At 33.9% G+C, this 14,856-nt stretch overlaps 1 protein-coding gene and 1 pseudogene across 21 annotated transcripts in view; one reads left to right on the top strand and one right to left on the bottom strand.

Moving 5' to 3' along the window:
- Positions 1–288: 288 nt before the first annotated feature.
- The window catches only part of RALYL (RALY RNA binding protein like), a 736,337-nt gene continuing 721,769 nt past the window's right edge, over positions 289–14,856 (bottom strand). For all 21 annotated transcript variants that reach the window (XM_045399163.2, XM_045399161.2, XM_065519414.1 and 18 more), the window contains one exon: positions 289–1,252. In XM_045399163.2, the coding sequence (XP_045255098.1) occupies positions 1,235–1,252 (18 nt within the window). In that variant the 3' untranslated portion in view covers positions 289–1,234. The remainder of the gene's footprint in view (positions 1,253–14,856) is intronic.
- On the top strand, positions 2,186–2,295 carry LOC123575419 (small nucleolar RNA U13; annotated as a pseudogene).

Below are 14,856 nucleotides of genomic sequence, written 5' to 3'. Positions count from 1 at the left end.
TTAAAATTCTGTATTTGGAGGAAATATATACTTTCCTAAAATATAAACTGGAGTATGACTTCTGTCAAGGTTTGAAGGCCATCTGGCTTTCTTTTACATGGCAAATTATCATGTTCCAGAATACAGGTCACTCCCAAGAGGGTGTGGGCATGTAGAACCTATAATGCATACTTTGGTAAAAATACGCTACTTTCATTATGGTGATGATTTTGTGGTAGCACAGTGACTGAAAAAGTTCAAACTGAATATTAAAGCTAAATGTACCCCAAAGGAAAGATACACACCAACTTTGTTTTAAAAGAAACTGTATTTATTAAGAAATTATATGCTGAATTCTCCTACAGTCTGTGAAGATGGTTTCTTCCATTTCCACAGCACAAGACAACAGCTAAGATTATCTGGAAAACACTTGCAATGCTTGGGAATGGAGAGTTCCTAGGAACAGGAGGTGAAATGACATGAGTATGCACTAATTTAAACTTTTGGATCCAAGGGCAAGACAGTCTTTTCCTTGGCAATTTAGTCCTTACTTGTATGAACACTAAAACCTGTCCATGGAATCTCCTACCCAGACTGAAGTAATAATTGGATCATTTTAGTTCTGTAGAGCGGAGCATGCTCAACTTAATCACAGATCAAACCAACAGTTCTTTAACTATTATATCACATCTGAAATATCTGCATTCTTTATTAATAAAAAGGGTGCTTATACAGGGCAGAAATATAACTTTTTCAAGTATTTTATCATTATGATCTCAAGTACTTTAAACTATAAATTAAAAATAAATTATAAAAACTAGCATAAGATGCATATTTTCTTACATGACATTGTTGGAAATAAGCTTTAAATACAGAATTGCAATATCACCTTTTATATATGATCAACAGTGAAACATGCTAATCATAAAAATAGCTTTTACAAATATACATTTGTATATAGTGTCTCCCTTACCATTCATAAATGCCTTTCACATTTTAAGACTAAAAAAAAAAACATAATTAGCAAAGGGGAAAACACATTTACAATTTAAACCATAAAAACCTGACAATTGTACAGCTTAAAACATAGAAGAAATGGAATTTCTAAAATTGAGCAATACTGTCCATTTTATTTATTTGGGTTTTTATATAAATTGAACCAAAGATGCTGCTGTCCAGTAAGAAACCTCCTTTCACATTTCTGGGGGTTGTCACAGTTTCTCTTCTGCTTTGCGGCATCATGCGTTATTTCAGATCACTTTATCTGTAGAAACTGAGAAAATAAAAATTTTTTAATACAGAGATTTGTGTTTCATTGTTGATAGCATGCATATACTGATAGATTTTAAGGTTAAATCAGGAGAAGAATAAAGGAAGAATTAGATATTTAGTACAAATAATTTTGATGGTAGGTTCTTAGGTCCTTTGTTCTAGGCAATTCTATAATTGTTTTCACTTATGGAGTGTTACGATTTTTTAAAAATCCAGCTAATTTACTGCCTGAGGTCAGCAATTATTTTCAACTTGAGTTCTTGTCCAAGTCAAAGTAGGAACCACTTAAAGTTCTAGGCTAGGGAAAGAAATTTGAATTACTCATGAATCTTTGTTGCCCCTATCAAGACTGACCATAGGATACTTACCTTTGAACAGTGCAGTCCTAAGCCTTATGCATCTGGGATAGGAAAAAAAGCCAATACAGGTCTTTGATCTGCATTTCACAATCTTGGTTGCAAAAGAAAATCAGAAACATCTAAAGACTTCATGGTGCAACCACGAGTCTGAAGCATTATGTAAGAGCCCAAATTCAATTGGTTGAAGAACTGATTGAAATTGAATATGAAGATAAAATAATGCAAGACTCTATCAGTGGGGAAAATCATGTATTTATCTAGAATCCTATCAAGTTCCAGGGCTTTATATTTAGACAAAAATATTAGACCTACTGTTATCCCATCAACTTCAAAGGTCTTAGGGGTTAGACAGAAAATCTGTATATGTCTTAAGAGTCAAAGACATGCAAATCAAGGCATCAGTCTGGATGGGACATGTTGGCCTTTTATAAGTAGCCAGAGAACTAGGTAACTTGACTTTATTTACTAAAGATTTGAAGTCCATGATACAAAGATTATGAAAAAGACTGAGTATGGCAAATGGGTGGTGAGAATTTCTCTGGAAGTTTGCAGCCCCCCAGATTTCATGCTGGCCAAGACTACTGGTTGAAAGAGACTCAGTGAACATGATTGAGTTTTCACACTCACATGTGAGATGTGCCTCCTTCAAACCTTGTTATGATGTTGGCACATTACCTGTCTAACATGAAAAAAAAAATTAAACTGAACTAAAAATGAAACATACCCACTTAATAGTCTTTTCTACAGTCAAACACATTTAAAAACTTATATTCCTAGGAAAGAAACTTTCATGAATAAGACGTAAGTACATTTTGATGCTGTATTTTGATATATTCTCTTTCTCTGTTTCTCTCCCTCACTGCCTTTTTCCTTTTCTCCTCCCTCTCTTTCTCCTTACTCAATTTATACTCTACACTGATCATATATATATGAATTTTGAAAAACGAAAGCTGTATTCAAATGTGTTTCTCATGCAGTTCCAGGTTGTGTTTATGTGCATGGGAAGAGTCCATTTGGTACTTAAGTCACAAAGGTTCGAACTTATTATACAACATAAGTAGATTACTTTTTGGGTGGTGTAAAGGAAGTTTTGTATATGACCTGCATGCACGTATCAACAATGATCAATTATCAATATGAGAATGAATAACTTAAAAAATAAAATACAAGTAACCCATAGGTGAACACTGATATATGAAAATAAGGTAATACAATGTTTGAATTTTGATAGATTCACTTGTATGCAAAAAGGAAATAAGGCTATTTATATGATTGCAATTGCACTCTTTCCTCTAAGGCCTCCATTGATCACTTTCTTATTATAAATGGAAAATGCGAAAAATACTGCAGCAGCTGTGTATATAAAGTTTACTAGTCATGGTATTTCTCCAGGTTAAGTCATGGCAGTTGACATGAATTTGGTACATTCTTACACCATCCTGCATGTGTCAAAAGAGGTAATGGCTGTTTAGTAAATATTTACTTTGTTAAGATGAAAAAAACAACCTGCAGATTTTTTGTGCATAATTCATTACCCCCAGTATAATATTTTCTTACACCTTTCTTTGCTTCTTAATTGTAAATAATTACATAAAAATAATTGTTGGAGGAAGAAAGGTAGGTTTGAAAATAATTTATTGAAGTCTTCCTTCTCACCATAAAGCTTCAAAGCATTTGAATAAAACAAAAACCTCATTGACTTTGCATTGTGAAGCAGGTATTATTAACCATATGGTTACAAGTCATGAATATATTTCTCCTTATCTAAAAACAGTGGCAAAACATATTCACAAAGCTTTCCATAAAAGTGCTAGTATGAGAAAAGGCTTACTGTTGGCTGTAAAGCCTGGGAGAAAGAGGACAAACTATGACATTCATATTGCTTTTTTCTCAAGAAACATAGTCACTTACGGAGGTGATTGGTTTAGCATAATGTAAAACTAATTGTGCTCTCCTTCTCTGAATAGTGGGTAATTTATCTACTGGCTGTTTGGGAGCTTGGAAGCTTTTAAAACAAATTCTCCTGATGATGAATGCTGCTTAAACTTTCAATCTCTCCCATTTCTGAAAAACAACAGAGCTGCTCGGTCGGACTGGATTGTACTAAGCCAACCAATTACTTCTACTTGACAAAGATGAAATGGATAGTATTAATCTACATGTAAAGCACATTTAATTTTAAACTTTATGCATTACTATATTTGAAATAAAATAGTACAGCAATATATAGAATAAATCCACCTTATATATACCTCTGCCCCCAAAATCATACTTTTAAATAAGTCTTCTGACTTCTTCAGTAGCAGGAATGCTTATTTTTGTTCTAATTCAGATTTATAACTAATAAGAAATTAGAGAAATTTACATAATCTATATTTTTAGGGAGCATATATAAATGCAAAAAAGGTAAAAGAAACTGTAGGTAAGACAGGTCACAAAATACTTTATAGAAAAGCAAAGTCTTACGAACAGCAGTTATATTTGTTGCCACTATGGATCATGTTTCTTGAGTAATTGTTCAGCCATTCACACTTTTTACAGATAATGTGACTATATTTGGCTTTCACAAATCCCTCATTCTAAATGAGATACAATTCAATTCACATTTTTAAGTAACACAAACTAATTCCCAGCACCTATTATTCATCAGTTAAAACAACTCTTAGGAACCAAACTACATTACACTTTTAGGTTCAAATAATCATATCAAAAACTGTAATGGAGTGAAAACCAAAATGAGTAGTAACTTATTGGAATAACTACCAATGGTAGTTATATAACTGCTCCATTAGGTAGGTCTTGGAGGCTCAATAATCTCTATTCCTGAGTTGATGGCCATTTAGAGTGCAGGACAGTGAATCAGAAAACACAGGGGAGAATCATCTGAGATTTTCACTTTAAAAACAAGGCTTCGATGAGTAACATCTAGTATGTAATTTCCCAACAGGGTGACTACAGCCAATAATAATTTACTTGCACATTTTAATATAACTAAAAGAGTATAATTGTTTGTAACACAAAGGATAAATGCTTGAATTTAAATTGTTAACCCTTGACATTGTCTCTAGTGATTCTTGGTAAGTTGTGACTCCACTGGCAAACTGTCTTCTGAACATGCTCACTGCATTTTTACCTGTCTCCATTCTGCCTTCTCTTTCCTTATTTCCCTGCCCCTCCTAACTGTTCAGTTTTATAATTCGAACCCATTGTTCTGCCCAATAATTCTCATGTCTTTATCCTATTTTCCATCTGGCTCACAATAGTCATGAAATAAAAAAGACCAAGAAACGACAGGGCTTTTTAGCATAGTGGATCACAAATACCCATATCAGTGGGTTTTGTTATTTCATACAGAAATGGAAAGATAAAAAGGCTAGGAAAATCAGTCATTTTCTATAGTATCATAGAATTTAAGTTACTGTATATGGTATGCTAAGATGTTTTATTTTTCTCTCCTAAAACTGAAGCTAAACATAAAACAATACTATAAAACAATCATAAAAGGAAAAAGGAGGAACTTAATGTTAAAATAAATTTAACTTTATTTACCAAATCTACAGAAACTTTTCCTGCAAGTATTATAAAGTGACTGTCAAACTTTTGCACCATTCATGTTTTAGTTTAATTTATAAGATTGATTTATAGACACAGTATAAACAGCTTTTGATTTCAAATTGAAAAGAGTATACTAACATAAATTATAATTAGAACTACCATATTCTTTATGGACATTTGGTTTGGGACATGGCTTATTGTATTAGACACACCTGAGACTGGGTGATTTATAAGGAAAAAGGGTTTAATGGATTTACAGTTTCACGTGACTGGGGAAGCCTCACAATCATGGCAGAAGGCAAGGAGGAGCAAGTCACATCTTATATGAATGGCAGCAGGCAAAAAGAGAGAGCCTGCGCAGGGAAACCCCCACCCCCATAGCACAATCAGATCTTATGAGACTTATTTACCATCACAAAAACAGCATGGGAAAGACCTGCCTCCATTACTCAATTACCTCCCACCAGAACCCTTCTACAATACTTGGGCATTCAAGATTTGGGTGGGGACACAGTCAAACCATATCACTTACCATATGTGATTTTAAAGAACCCTCTTTTTCAGAGTTAATGACATCATTTTCTCTGTCTAATTACTGCTGTCTTTAATGAAGATGTTAGTGCAGTAATAGTTTTAACATCTAGACACACAGATCATTTGTGTTTCTGGAGTACATTTAACTGAAATCACAAATAATTTTCAAATAAGAGTCTATTTATTTTGGATTCTATAGGAATATTTTTTTTAGTTTGTTAAGATGTAATGATGTCAGGAACCATAATGATGTCTTCAGAACTGTAACTCCAGAGGCATCAGAGAACCAGAGTGGTTCAATGGTGAAGCTGGTGATTACTATCTTACAGTGATCTTGTCTAATCTTGCAAACAGAGCAGCAGTGCCTTTTACAGTAATTATGGCCAATGAATATGTAGCTTTGTCTTGACTATCTCAAATGATACAGAACTCTTAAGGCAGCTTGCTGTATTTGTAGATAATCGTGTTTAGAAAAGAATTTGTTACATTGAGTCTAAATCAGCTAAATGACTGAACTATTTATTAATGCTAAGCCAAAAACCTAGAGAGTATGACGATCAGTAAGATAGCCAGACAGAATGTGAGAGGTATTGAAGTATCGGGGGTTCTGAGCTATCAGCTATAATATTCAGGTGAGATCTTCCAAGAAGGCAAGAGAGAGTAAGGCAGAAAGCAACTCCAATGGGAGGCGGGTTGGTTTTAGAAAGAACATTAAAGACACCTGAGTTACCTACCTAAGGTTCCGTTAATTCCCTCCAGATAGACTATGTGGTCTCTATCAGAGTATGGAAATGGGTGTTTAGAATCTGGAACTGGGCTAAGCTTGTGGGCATGGGTGACAATCATCATAATGACACTTATTCATATAGTGGGTGGAAGTTTATAAAAATAGTTTATGTGTATATTTTCATTTGATTTCTATTATAAATCAGTGAGGTTCTTGGGCAAGAATCACCCTCAGGTTGATTATTAGTTCTTGTATCAGAGAATGAATGTTTTGCCTTTCAGCCCAGACTAGAGCTTTCTCTAATATTCTGTTCTGACTAGTCATGGGAGGAAGCATTGTAGTGAGGCAGCCTGGGCACATCACTAATTATAGCACAGATAATCTTTACTGGGATGTGAAAATACATACCCTCATAATGAGTAGGAGATAAGGGATGGAATTAGTGGAAACATATTAGGATTTCCCCATACACTTCTACATGCTTTTCCCTGATTTGTAGTAGTTCTGCCTAAATATTTTTTTAAGTTCAGGTTTGAACTAATTAAAGATCATTTTAATTAAGAACGTGCTTTAGGCATTTGTCTGAAAAAGACCTTTTTGTTGTAAAACTACTTTGATTAGGTAAAAAGAACAATTAACTTTACAGTAAAATTATTGTGAGTTACATAATTTTACTTAAAATGTGTAAAAATTTAATTAAATATTGAAAAAATTTAGTCACATTGTTTGGATGTTCTGTTACACATACATTAACATTTCTCTTATTTTATTCCAAATCGTATGCTGATATTTTCTGAAGATAATGATTATTGTATTTTGAGTATTTTGGGATCACTGACAATCATATTTAACTAGTTGGATTGATAGATTATAGTAGTTTTATTTGGCACATAATTTGTGTTTGATAATGCATCAATTTTTGATTTTTCATACTAATTATGTAGTGTCTAAAAATAATTATTTACTCCCAATGCTGGAAATGATGATGATAATTTTAGGATAGTACTCTAAATTGCCTAAGTTAATGCTAGTGCAAAAAAACCAAGTGCTGATTAATGCTAAGATTATGAAGTTTGAAATTTCACACATTTGACTGCTTTCCACAGTTGCTTATGGGATTAATTTTAGCACTACAAGTAGAAATATCTAAAAAATCACTTTATATCCAACAGGAAAATGTGATTTGGAATTAATTGCTTTACAGGAATAATTTTAAAAGCCCTTTGAAAATGTATAGTTAACTCATAATTCTGAATAGCTGGGGGAAAGGTTGTCATGGTTGTTTAACAATTTTCATTTAATTAAATTTAGTGTATACACATTCAAAGATTAGAATATAATAAAGTGACTTCATTTTTAAAATTGCATAAAATTAATCTGACAGTAAATGAAATAGTATAGTGAAAAAAAGACACTATTATCCTATAAATAAACCCTTTTTTTTTAAATCAAAGTATATTTGGGAAACATAGTTAATTTAAAAAAGAACACTTAAACCTTAAAGTTTTGTAATATTACCAAAACACTTTTAACACTGAAATTATGCGGGATATAATAAAATACTGGATAACTCAGAATTTCAGAGTCTTGTAGTACTTTATATTTCATGTTTATAAAATAATTTCCAGAATTATAACAGATGTAGAAGGAATTGGAAATTGGGTTTAATCTGTCTTATGAATGATCATGCCATATCCTCTGCAGGTTACTTTTTGAAATAGATTTTGGATACCAACTCACCTGTGTTTTCCTTTATTCATTATATGAGAATATAGAATTTAGAAAAATCATCAGTTATATGATTATCCTGGTATAGATCAAGATAAATAGAACACTGGAGCATTTTTAGTCAATAAATTTTTGAAATAATTCAGTAAAAGTTGAGTTCTCTCCTAGATTTTTGTGAACAAATCTGTTCCCAAATAAGAAAACAAACTTAATTGGAAGGGCTTTTTCCTTTATAATCAGATTCCTCTAATAAGCTACACTTTATAGACCTGAACACAATGCTCTAACATCATGTGTTCATTGGAATTTGACTGGGGTAATCCACAAGACTCATGATCACTAGACTGTACTTTGATAAAGAGGAAGGGTGCTGTGTTTGCCTGGCTTTCTTTCTGTTGTATCATCTACACCTAGCATTACTTGCTGAGCAAAGAAGGTATGGTGTTACTTAGTGTATATGTGTATCTATCTATCTATCTGTCTGTCTGTCTGTCTGTCTGTGTCTGTCCGTCCGTCCGTCCATCCATCCATCCATTCATCCATCCAGGGTCTGCACTGTACATCCAAAACTAAATTATTTATACTGTGTTTCACAAATACTCATCTTAATGAAGAGAATCCTGAGACACAAAGTCACTTGACCAGGGTCTTACTGAAGGTGATAAAATAAATCCAGCACAGAATCACATATTTCTGCACTTACCTGAGGGTCACATTAAATAAATACTTGATTTGAAATAAACATGACAGAATATTGATGTCCCTTGTGTGAAGGTTGGCAATGACATGTTCCCAACAAACCTTCCTCTAAAATCATGGGTCCTTGGTGGGAGTTACTTTTAGATTTACTTTGGGAACTGGGAACTGCTTTGATTAGCAGAGTTTTGGCAAGTGAGTGTTAGGAAGGGGGGCAAGCATCTATAGCACTGTTTTGGAGATCCTCTTCTAACAGTATCAACAAGTGAAAGAGCAGAGGGAATTCACTTCTGGGTTACAAAGAAGAATTGTGAATATTTACTTGCATATGTGTACATAACTTTAATAAATTTTAAATAAACATTGACCTTTTAAGGGAGTGATGAACAATGCTTTTTTGAAACTGGATTTCTGTATTTTTTTTTTCTACGTAATAAGGAATATATATTTTTGGTCTTAGTCTCTGGTTCCTAGCACAGAGCTCCTAAATCCCTTATAATTTCCTAAATGATAAGGGTGATGGGAGCATCTGTCATTATAATATTTGGTTTTCGTACAGAGCTTCTGGAATTCTTGTAATTTCTTAAGTGATAGCAGTGTCTTTTGTTATTCATAACAAGCTCTTTGCTCTCACTTGAGTTTATGATGATGAGGTGACTTAGGGTAAGGTCCCTAGATAGTCTCAAGATAGTGTTGATCTCCAGAAAGACTGAGTGATTAGAGGGTTTGAACTTTCAGCTTCACCCACTGACCTTGAAGAAAGTGAGAGGTGCTGGAGCTTAAGTGCCATAAAACTCTTGAACATGAAATTTGATGAGCTTCTCAGTTGGTGAAAATAGCCACATGCCAGGAGGAGGGTGCACACCAACTCCACTGGGACAGAAGCTCCTATGCTCAAAACCCTTCCAGTGAAGTTTTTTCCTGAATTCTGTGAGCCATCCTAGCAAAGTATTGAACAGGAGGAGGGGGTGCATGGGAACCTTGATTTATAGCCAGTAGAGCAGAGCACAGGTAAAAAGCTGGGACTTGCGCTGGTCCATGAAATGGGGGAGTGGGAAGGGTAGTCTTGTGGACTGAGTCCTTAACCTGTGGGTTCGGATGCTATCTCCAGATAGATACTGTGAACTGAATTAACTATAGGACACCCAGTTGGTGTCCACTGGAGAACAGCTTGCTGTGTGGGAAAACCCCTCTACCACCACATTTGGTCATAGAAGTGTTCTGTGTTGTGAGAATAGAATAGAATAGAATAGATCAGTGTGTTTTTCATCAGACCTTCTTACAGCTCTATCAATAGCTGCATACCAAAGTATTAATAATAGCGAAAAGTCATTGAATATTTCAATGTAATTGACTCATGAATTGGATATGTTTGGGTTATGAAAATATAGAACCAGTTTTATTATTTATATAGAAAATACCATATCTTGCATAGGAATAAAAAATAAAAATAAAAATTAAATAAAAATTAAATAAAAAATAAATTGAATCTTTCAAAAGCATATTCTAGTCAATGGATAGTTGCTAGTTGAACTTTCTGGTAGGAAGAGAAGGAAATTAAGCCTCAGATTTCCTATTCTGTCATCTTGCTGATGTCATTCTTTTTGGCTAAACTTTTTCAATCTAATATATCAATACTTCCAGATATAGTTACTCCCTTTAAGTTGATAGAAACAACTCAAAGAAAAATCTATTTGTTGCTTAGCATCAATAAATAATGGCGATAAAAAATGCCCATGAATATCAGAAAATGAAATATATCTTAAATTTTGAAATCATTTAAAATTCTGGGTAAAGTTTTAGAATAATTGGGTCTTATCTCAAAGTTATTAGTTTTCATATAAATATCAGAAAATTTCAAGTGATTTAAATTTATATTAATATTATTTTTCCTACAGCAAAGGTTAAGAATGATTTCAAAAAACATGATATTTTATATTTTACGGGAACAAAGATTGATTCTCAGGCACACAGGTAAGTTTCAGAGGACTGAAGTGCAATTAGAGTAGTGAGGTGAGAAGCTATGCACTTGATTATATAAAGAGCATTTTCAAGTGACTTTTAGATGTAATTACTTTTTATGTAGAATTCATACTTATCTCTTATATATATTTTTACTTTATAAACTTTTTAGCCCGTATTATTGATGGTAACAGATTTTTTGTTTTGAGATTTGAAAGCTGTCTCATTTAGACATAAAAACATACGACACCTATCAGTGTAAGTATGAAATGTGTATGTGACTGTCTGTATTTTAGGTACCCCTGTTAATAGTAGATTACTTATTTTAAGCATTTAACATCTTACAGCCCAAGACGTTGACAGCATGTCTAACAGAGTAGAAGTAGATCTTTCTCTGATATCTTTTTCTTTATTTCCAGTTTTTATTTGAAAAAAATTTATCATTTTTCCATGGTGGCAGTACAAATAGAACTGTGCCATGTTTAGAACGTACATATGGAACTTCATATACCATCCTGCTTCATGTTAGATTGTAATTGCAAGTGTCATGAAAAATGTTTTTCTCTTGATCCAAAGCATTGTGTAGGTGTGCTAAGGGGGCATGTTATAATTTGCATACCCTGGGTGCCTCTCTACTCTGAGACAGCCTCTTCCTCTGTCCATCCTTTTCTGAACCTCATTTGTTATTAAAATCTAATTAGCTATTGTTTGAAACAAAGTATGAATGTCTGATTCTCCAGGTTAAAGTGGGAGATGAGGATCTGTTAATTGTCAGAGAACACCAGACTGAAAATTTCTCCTTAATATACCTGGGTTCTTTAAATAGTTCTGTCACTGCTTTTTCCTTGGCAGTAAAACTTTGAGGCTTAACTTTAGTTAAAAACTTACATGTATTGAGGGCTTACTATATGTCAAGCCCCCTTTAAGTACTTTAAATATTTTTTTTCCATTTAATATTCACACCAGCACCACGAGGGAAGTGCCATCATTAAACTCATATTATAGATTAAAAAACTGAGGCACAGAGAGGTAAGCCATTTGCTCAAGTCATGTAAGTCTTCATATTTGGCTGTAACTAACCCAGTGCTTTGTTCATACAGCCTTTATTTCTTACCATTGTGTGTCATACACTCCTATTTACAGCAATTTAGATCATGCCTAAGCTCTCAACATCAGTACCCAAATAGTAATACTATTATATTTAGCAGCTAATGCTCAACTACTTCTGTGTTATATAAATAGAAGGTTTATTCAAAATTATTTGTTATCTATTTCAGTATTTTTGTGGTAGTTTCTTCCTATTCCCTTTGGACAAATTCTGTGGTATTAATTAGCAATGTTGACACCTTACATCCTTTGAAAGGCAATAACAGGCTTGTAAAGAGGCTTTATTGAACTATCTCTAGAACATTTGGGCACTAGCCTAGCAGTTTCTCTACAATCAACTTGCTCTATTGAAACAAATATGTATAAAATATTTATGACTTTAAGTGTTCTTTTCATTGTGTGTGTCATAAGCTTTCCTTGTTAAAAATGAGGACATCTGAGAAGGCAGTATTCTATTTTGATGGAAATCATTTGACATGTCACGGAGAGAGCCCAGGTGAGGGCATCCCATTGTCAGCAGTGGCTAGTGACCCAGAGGGCCATCTGCCTGCTGAGATCCTCAGGGCTTTGAAATACATGGCATGAAATGCTATCTCACTTTGAACAATTCTGAGATATCAAACTCTGTAAAATGTGGGATACTTTTCCAATGTAATCTAACAAGTCAGTCTGCAGGCGGAGTTTCTTCCAACTTCAAGTAGAAACTTGTGCCAAAAAACAAATAAACAAACAAAAAAGTGCTGGATGGTGACATCCAGTCAGAATATCATTCAGTGGCATCATCTTTTCAGACATGAGATGCAGATCAGCAGGATTGAGCTCTGCATTTCCTGGGGGTTTAGGGGAGGTGCACAAACTGCTAGGGCTGCCCAAGATATTGTTATATGGGAAGATTCATTAAAAATATTGACCCATAGTGAAAGGATATCTGCACTCTCATATTTATTGTGGCATTATTCACAATAGTTAAGCTGTAGCATCCACCTGAGTGTCTAACAATTGGTGAATGGATAAAGAAAATGTGGCATATATATACAATGGAATACTATTCAGCCTTAAGAAAAGAAGGAAGGACTGGCTTTTATAACACCGTGGATAAGCCTAGAGGACATTATATTAAATGAAATAAGCCAGGCACAAAAAGACAAATACTGCATGTTCTCACTTCTATGTGGAAACTAAAACAGTGGTCAGAAGCAGAGAGTAGAATGGTGGATACCAGAAGCTGGAGGTGAGGGAAATGTGGAGATGTTTGTCAAAGAGTACAAGGTTTCAGTTAGAGAGGAGGAGTGAGGTTTTTTGAGATCTATTGCATAGTATGGTGACTATAGTTAATAACACTGCAGTGTATATTTCAAAATTGCTAAGATAGCAAATTTCAAATGTTTTCATCACAAAAATTGATAAGTATTGGGGTGATGAATATGTTAACTTGATTTAATCATTCTACATATGTATACATACACTATAACATCACTTTGTACCCCTTACATATATGCAATTATAATTTATTAATATACAATAAAATATGAACATTGACTCATTGGATTGCATCAATGAGAATGTTTGTGTCAGTCTTAACATCTCTCTAATACTGTCTATTCTTTTTAATGGGAGAAAGAGAATGAGAGAGAAATAGAGGAGAGGAGAGCAGGAACACAGGGCTTTTTGGTCATACACAAACATCAAGCTTTTTAAAAAAGTTTTGTCTTTTCATTATGTTTATTTTAAATATATCTCCTACTTATGAAAAGAGATACTTGGTTTTTCATTTATTAGAGTGAACTAAAGTTGAGTGTTAGATACATTTATTTTAAATAAATAATGAGGTAATTTAATAAAAAACTAAGTAAAAAATACCAATGATGCATAGTTTCGGCACAAACCAAAAGGGGACTATAAAAATCCAAATTAATAAAATTTGTGAAACCCTAATACAATGAAAATATCTAAGGGTGTTAGAATCTTACAGACCCCGATTGAAGGCTGATTCTGCCTCTTACGAGCAATGTGAGCTTGGGGAAGTTACTTAACCTTTCTAAAATCAGTTATTTATAAAATAGCTACTCCTTGAAGTTATTTTAGGCAATAATGAAATGACATATATAAAAAACTCAGCATTGTTTCTGGAAGGTAGTGAAAATGGAAACAGTATTGTTTTCTTTCCCTGTTTCGTCCTGACTTGGAATAAAATAAAAATGCTCTCAGCTTTTCACTGTTTGTGTGTGTGTGTGAACATTATATCTTATTTTCTCAGATTTCTGCCTTTTTAAAGATAAGCTGTTTTCCACATTTTTGGAACAACTAAGGCCCAAAATGATTCCAGAACTTGTTCAATTCACACAGCTTTAAATAGCAGGGGTAGGTATTATTTCCAATAGACCACAGGCTAGGAAGGCCTACTTTTAGGAAAGGTTACTTAATATTATTAAAATCTATTCCTAAAACTGAGGCAAGACAAAAAATATCAAATATGCATAAGGTTTCTGGGATACTTATCAGGTTCCAAGTGAAAAGAATTCTTATCAGGTTTCCAAAGGCCTGAACTTTCATTTCATCTCAGGCTATCCTGGAACAGGCTACCCCAGAGCTTGTGATTTTCCATATTCAGAGACATTCTAAAGACAGCGAAGGTTTAGAAGGGAAAATTCTTAGGCAGGGCCAGGCTGATAGTGCAGCGTGGTTGTGCCAGTGAGAGATTTAATGGGTGGAGAACCAGCTGGGCACAGTCCTGGCTGGTGGGTGACAAAGGTGTACCATGCCAGGGACTGAGCTGGAGGATGCCTCTTTGCAACTTGAATGCTACCAGGATAAAAACTTTGTGCCAGTCATGAAAATGTACTTTTTAAAAAAATGAATTAATTTCCAGAATATGGGGGCAAGAATTGTAAAAGGTCAGCACCATTTTGGCAATAAATCTCTTTTCCACTGTGATTC

The sequence above is a fragment of the Macaca fascicularis genome, chromosome 8 (genome assembly GCF_037993035.2).
Source record: "Macaca fascicularis isolate 582-1 chromosome 8, T2T-MFA8v1.1".
In the NCBI taxonomy this organism is placed as follows: Eukaryota; Metazoa; Chordata; class Mammalia; order Primates; family Cercopithecidae; genus Macaca; species Macaca fascicularis.
This window is presented reverse-complemented; position numbering and strand designations above follow the sequence as displayed.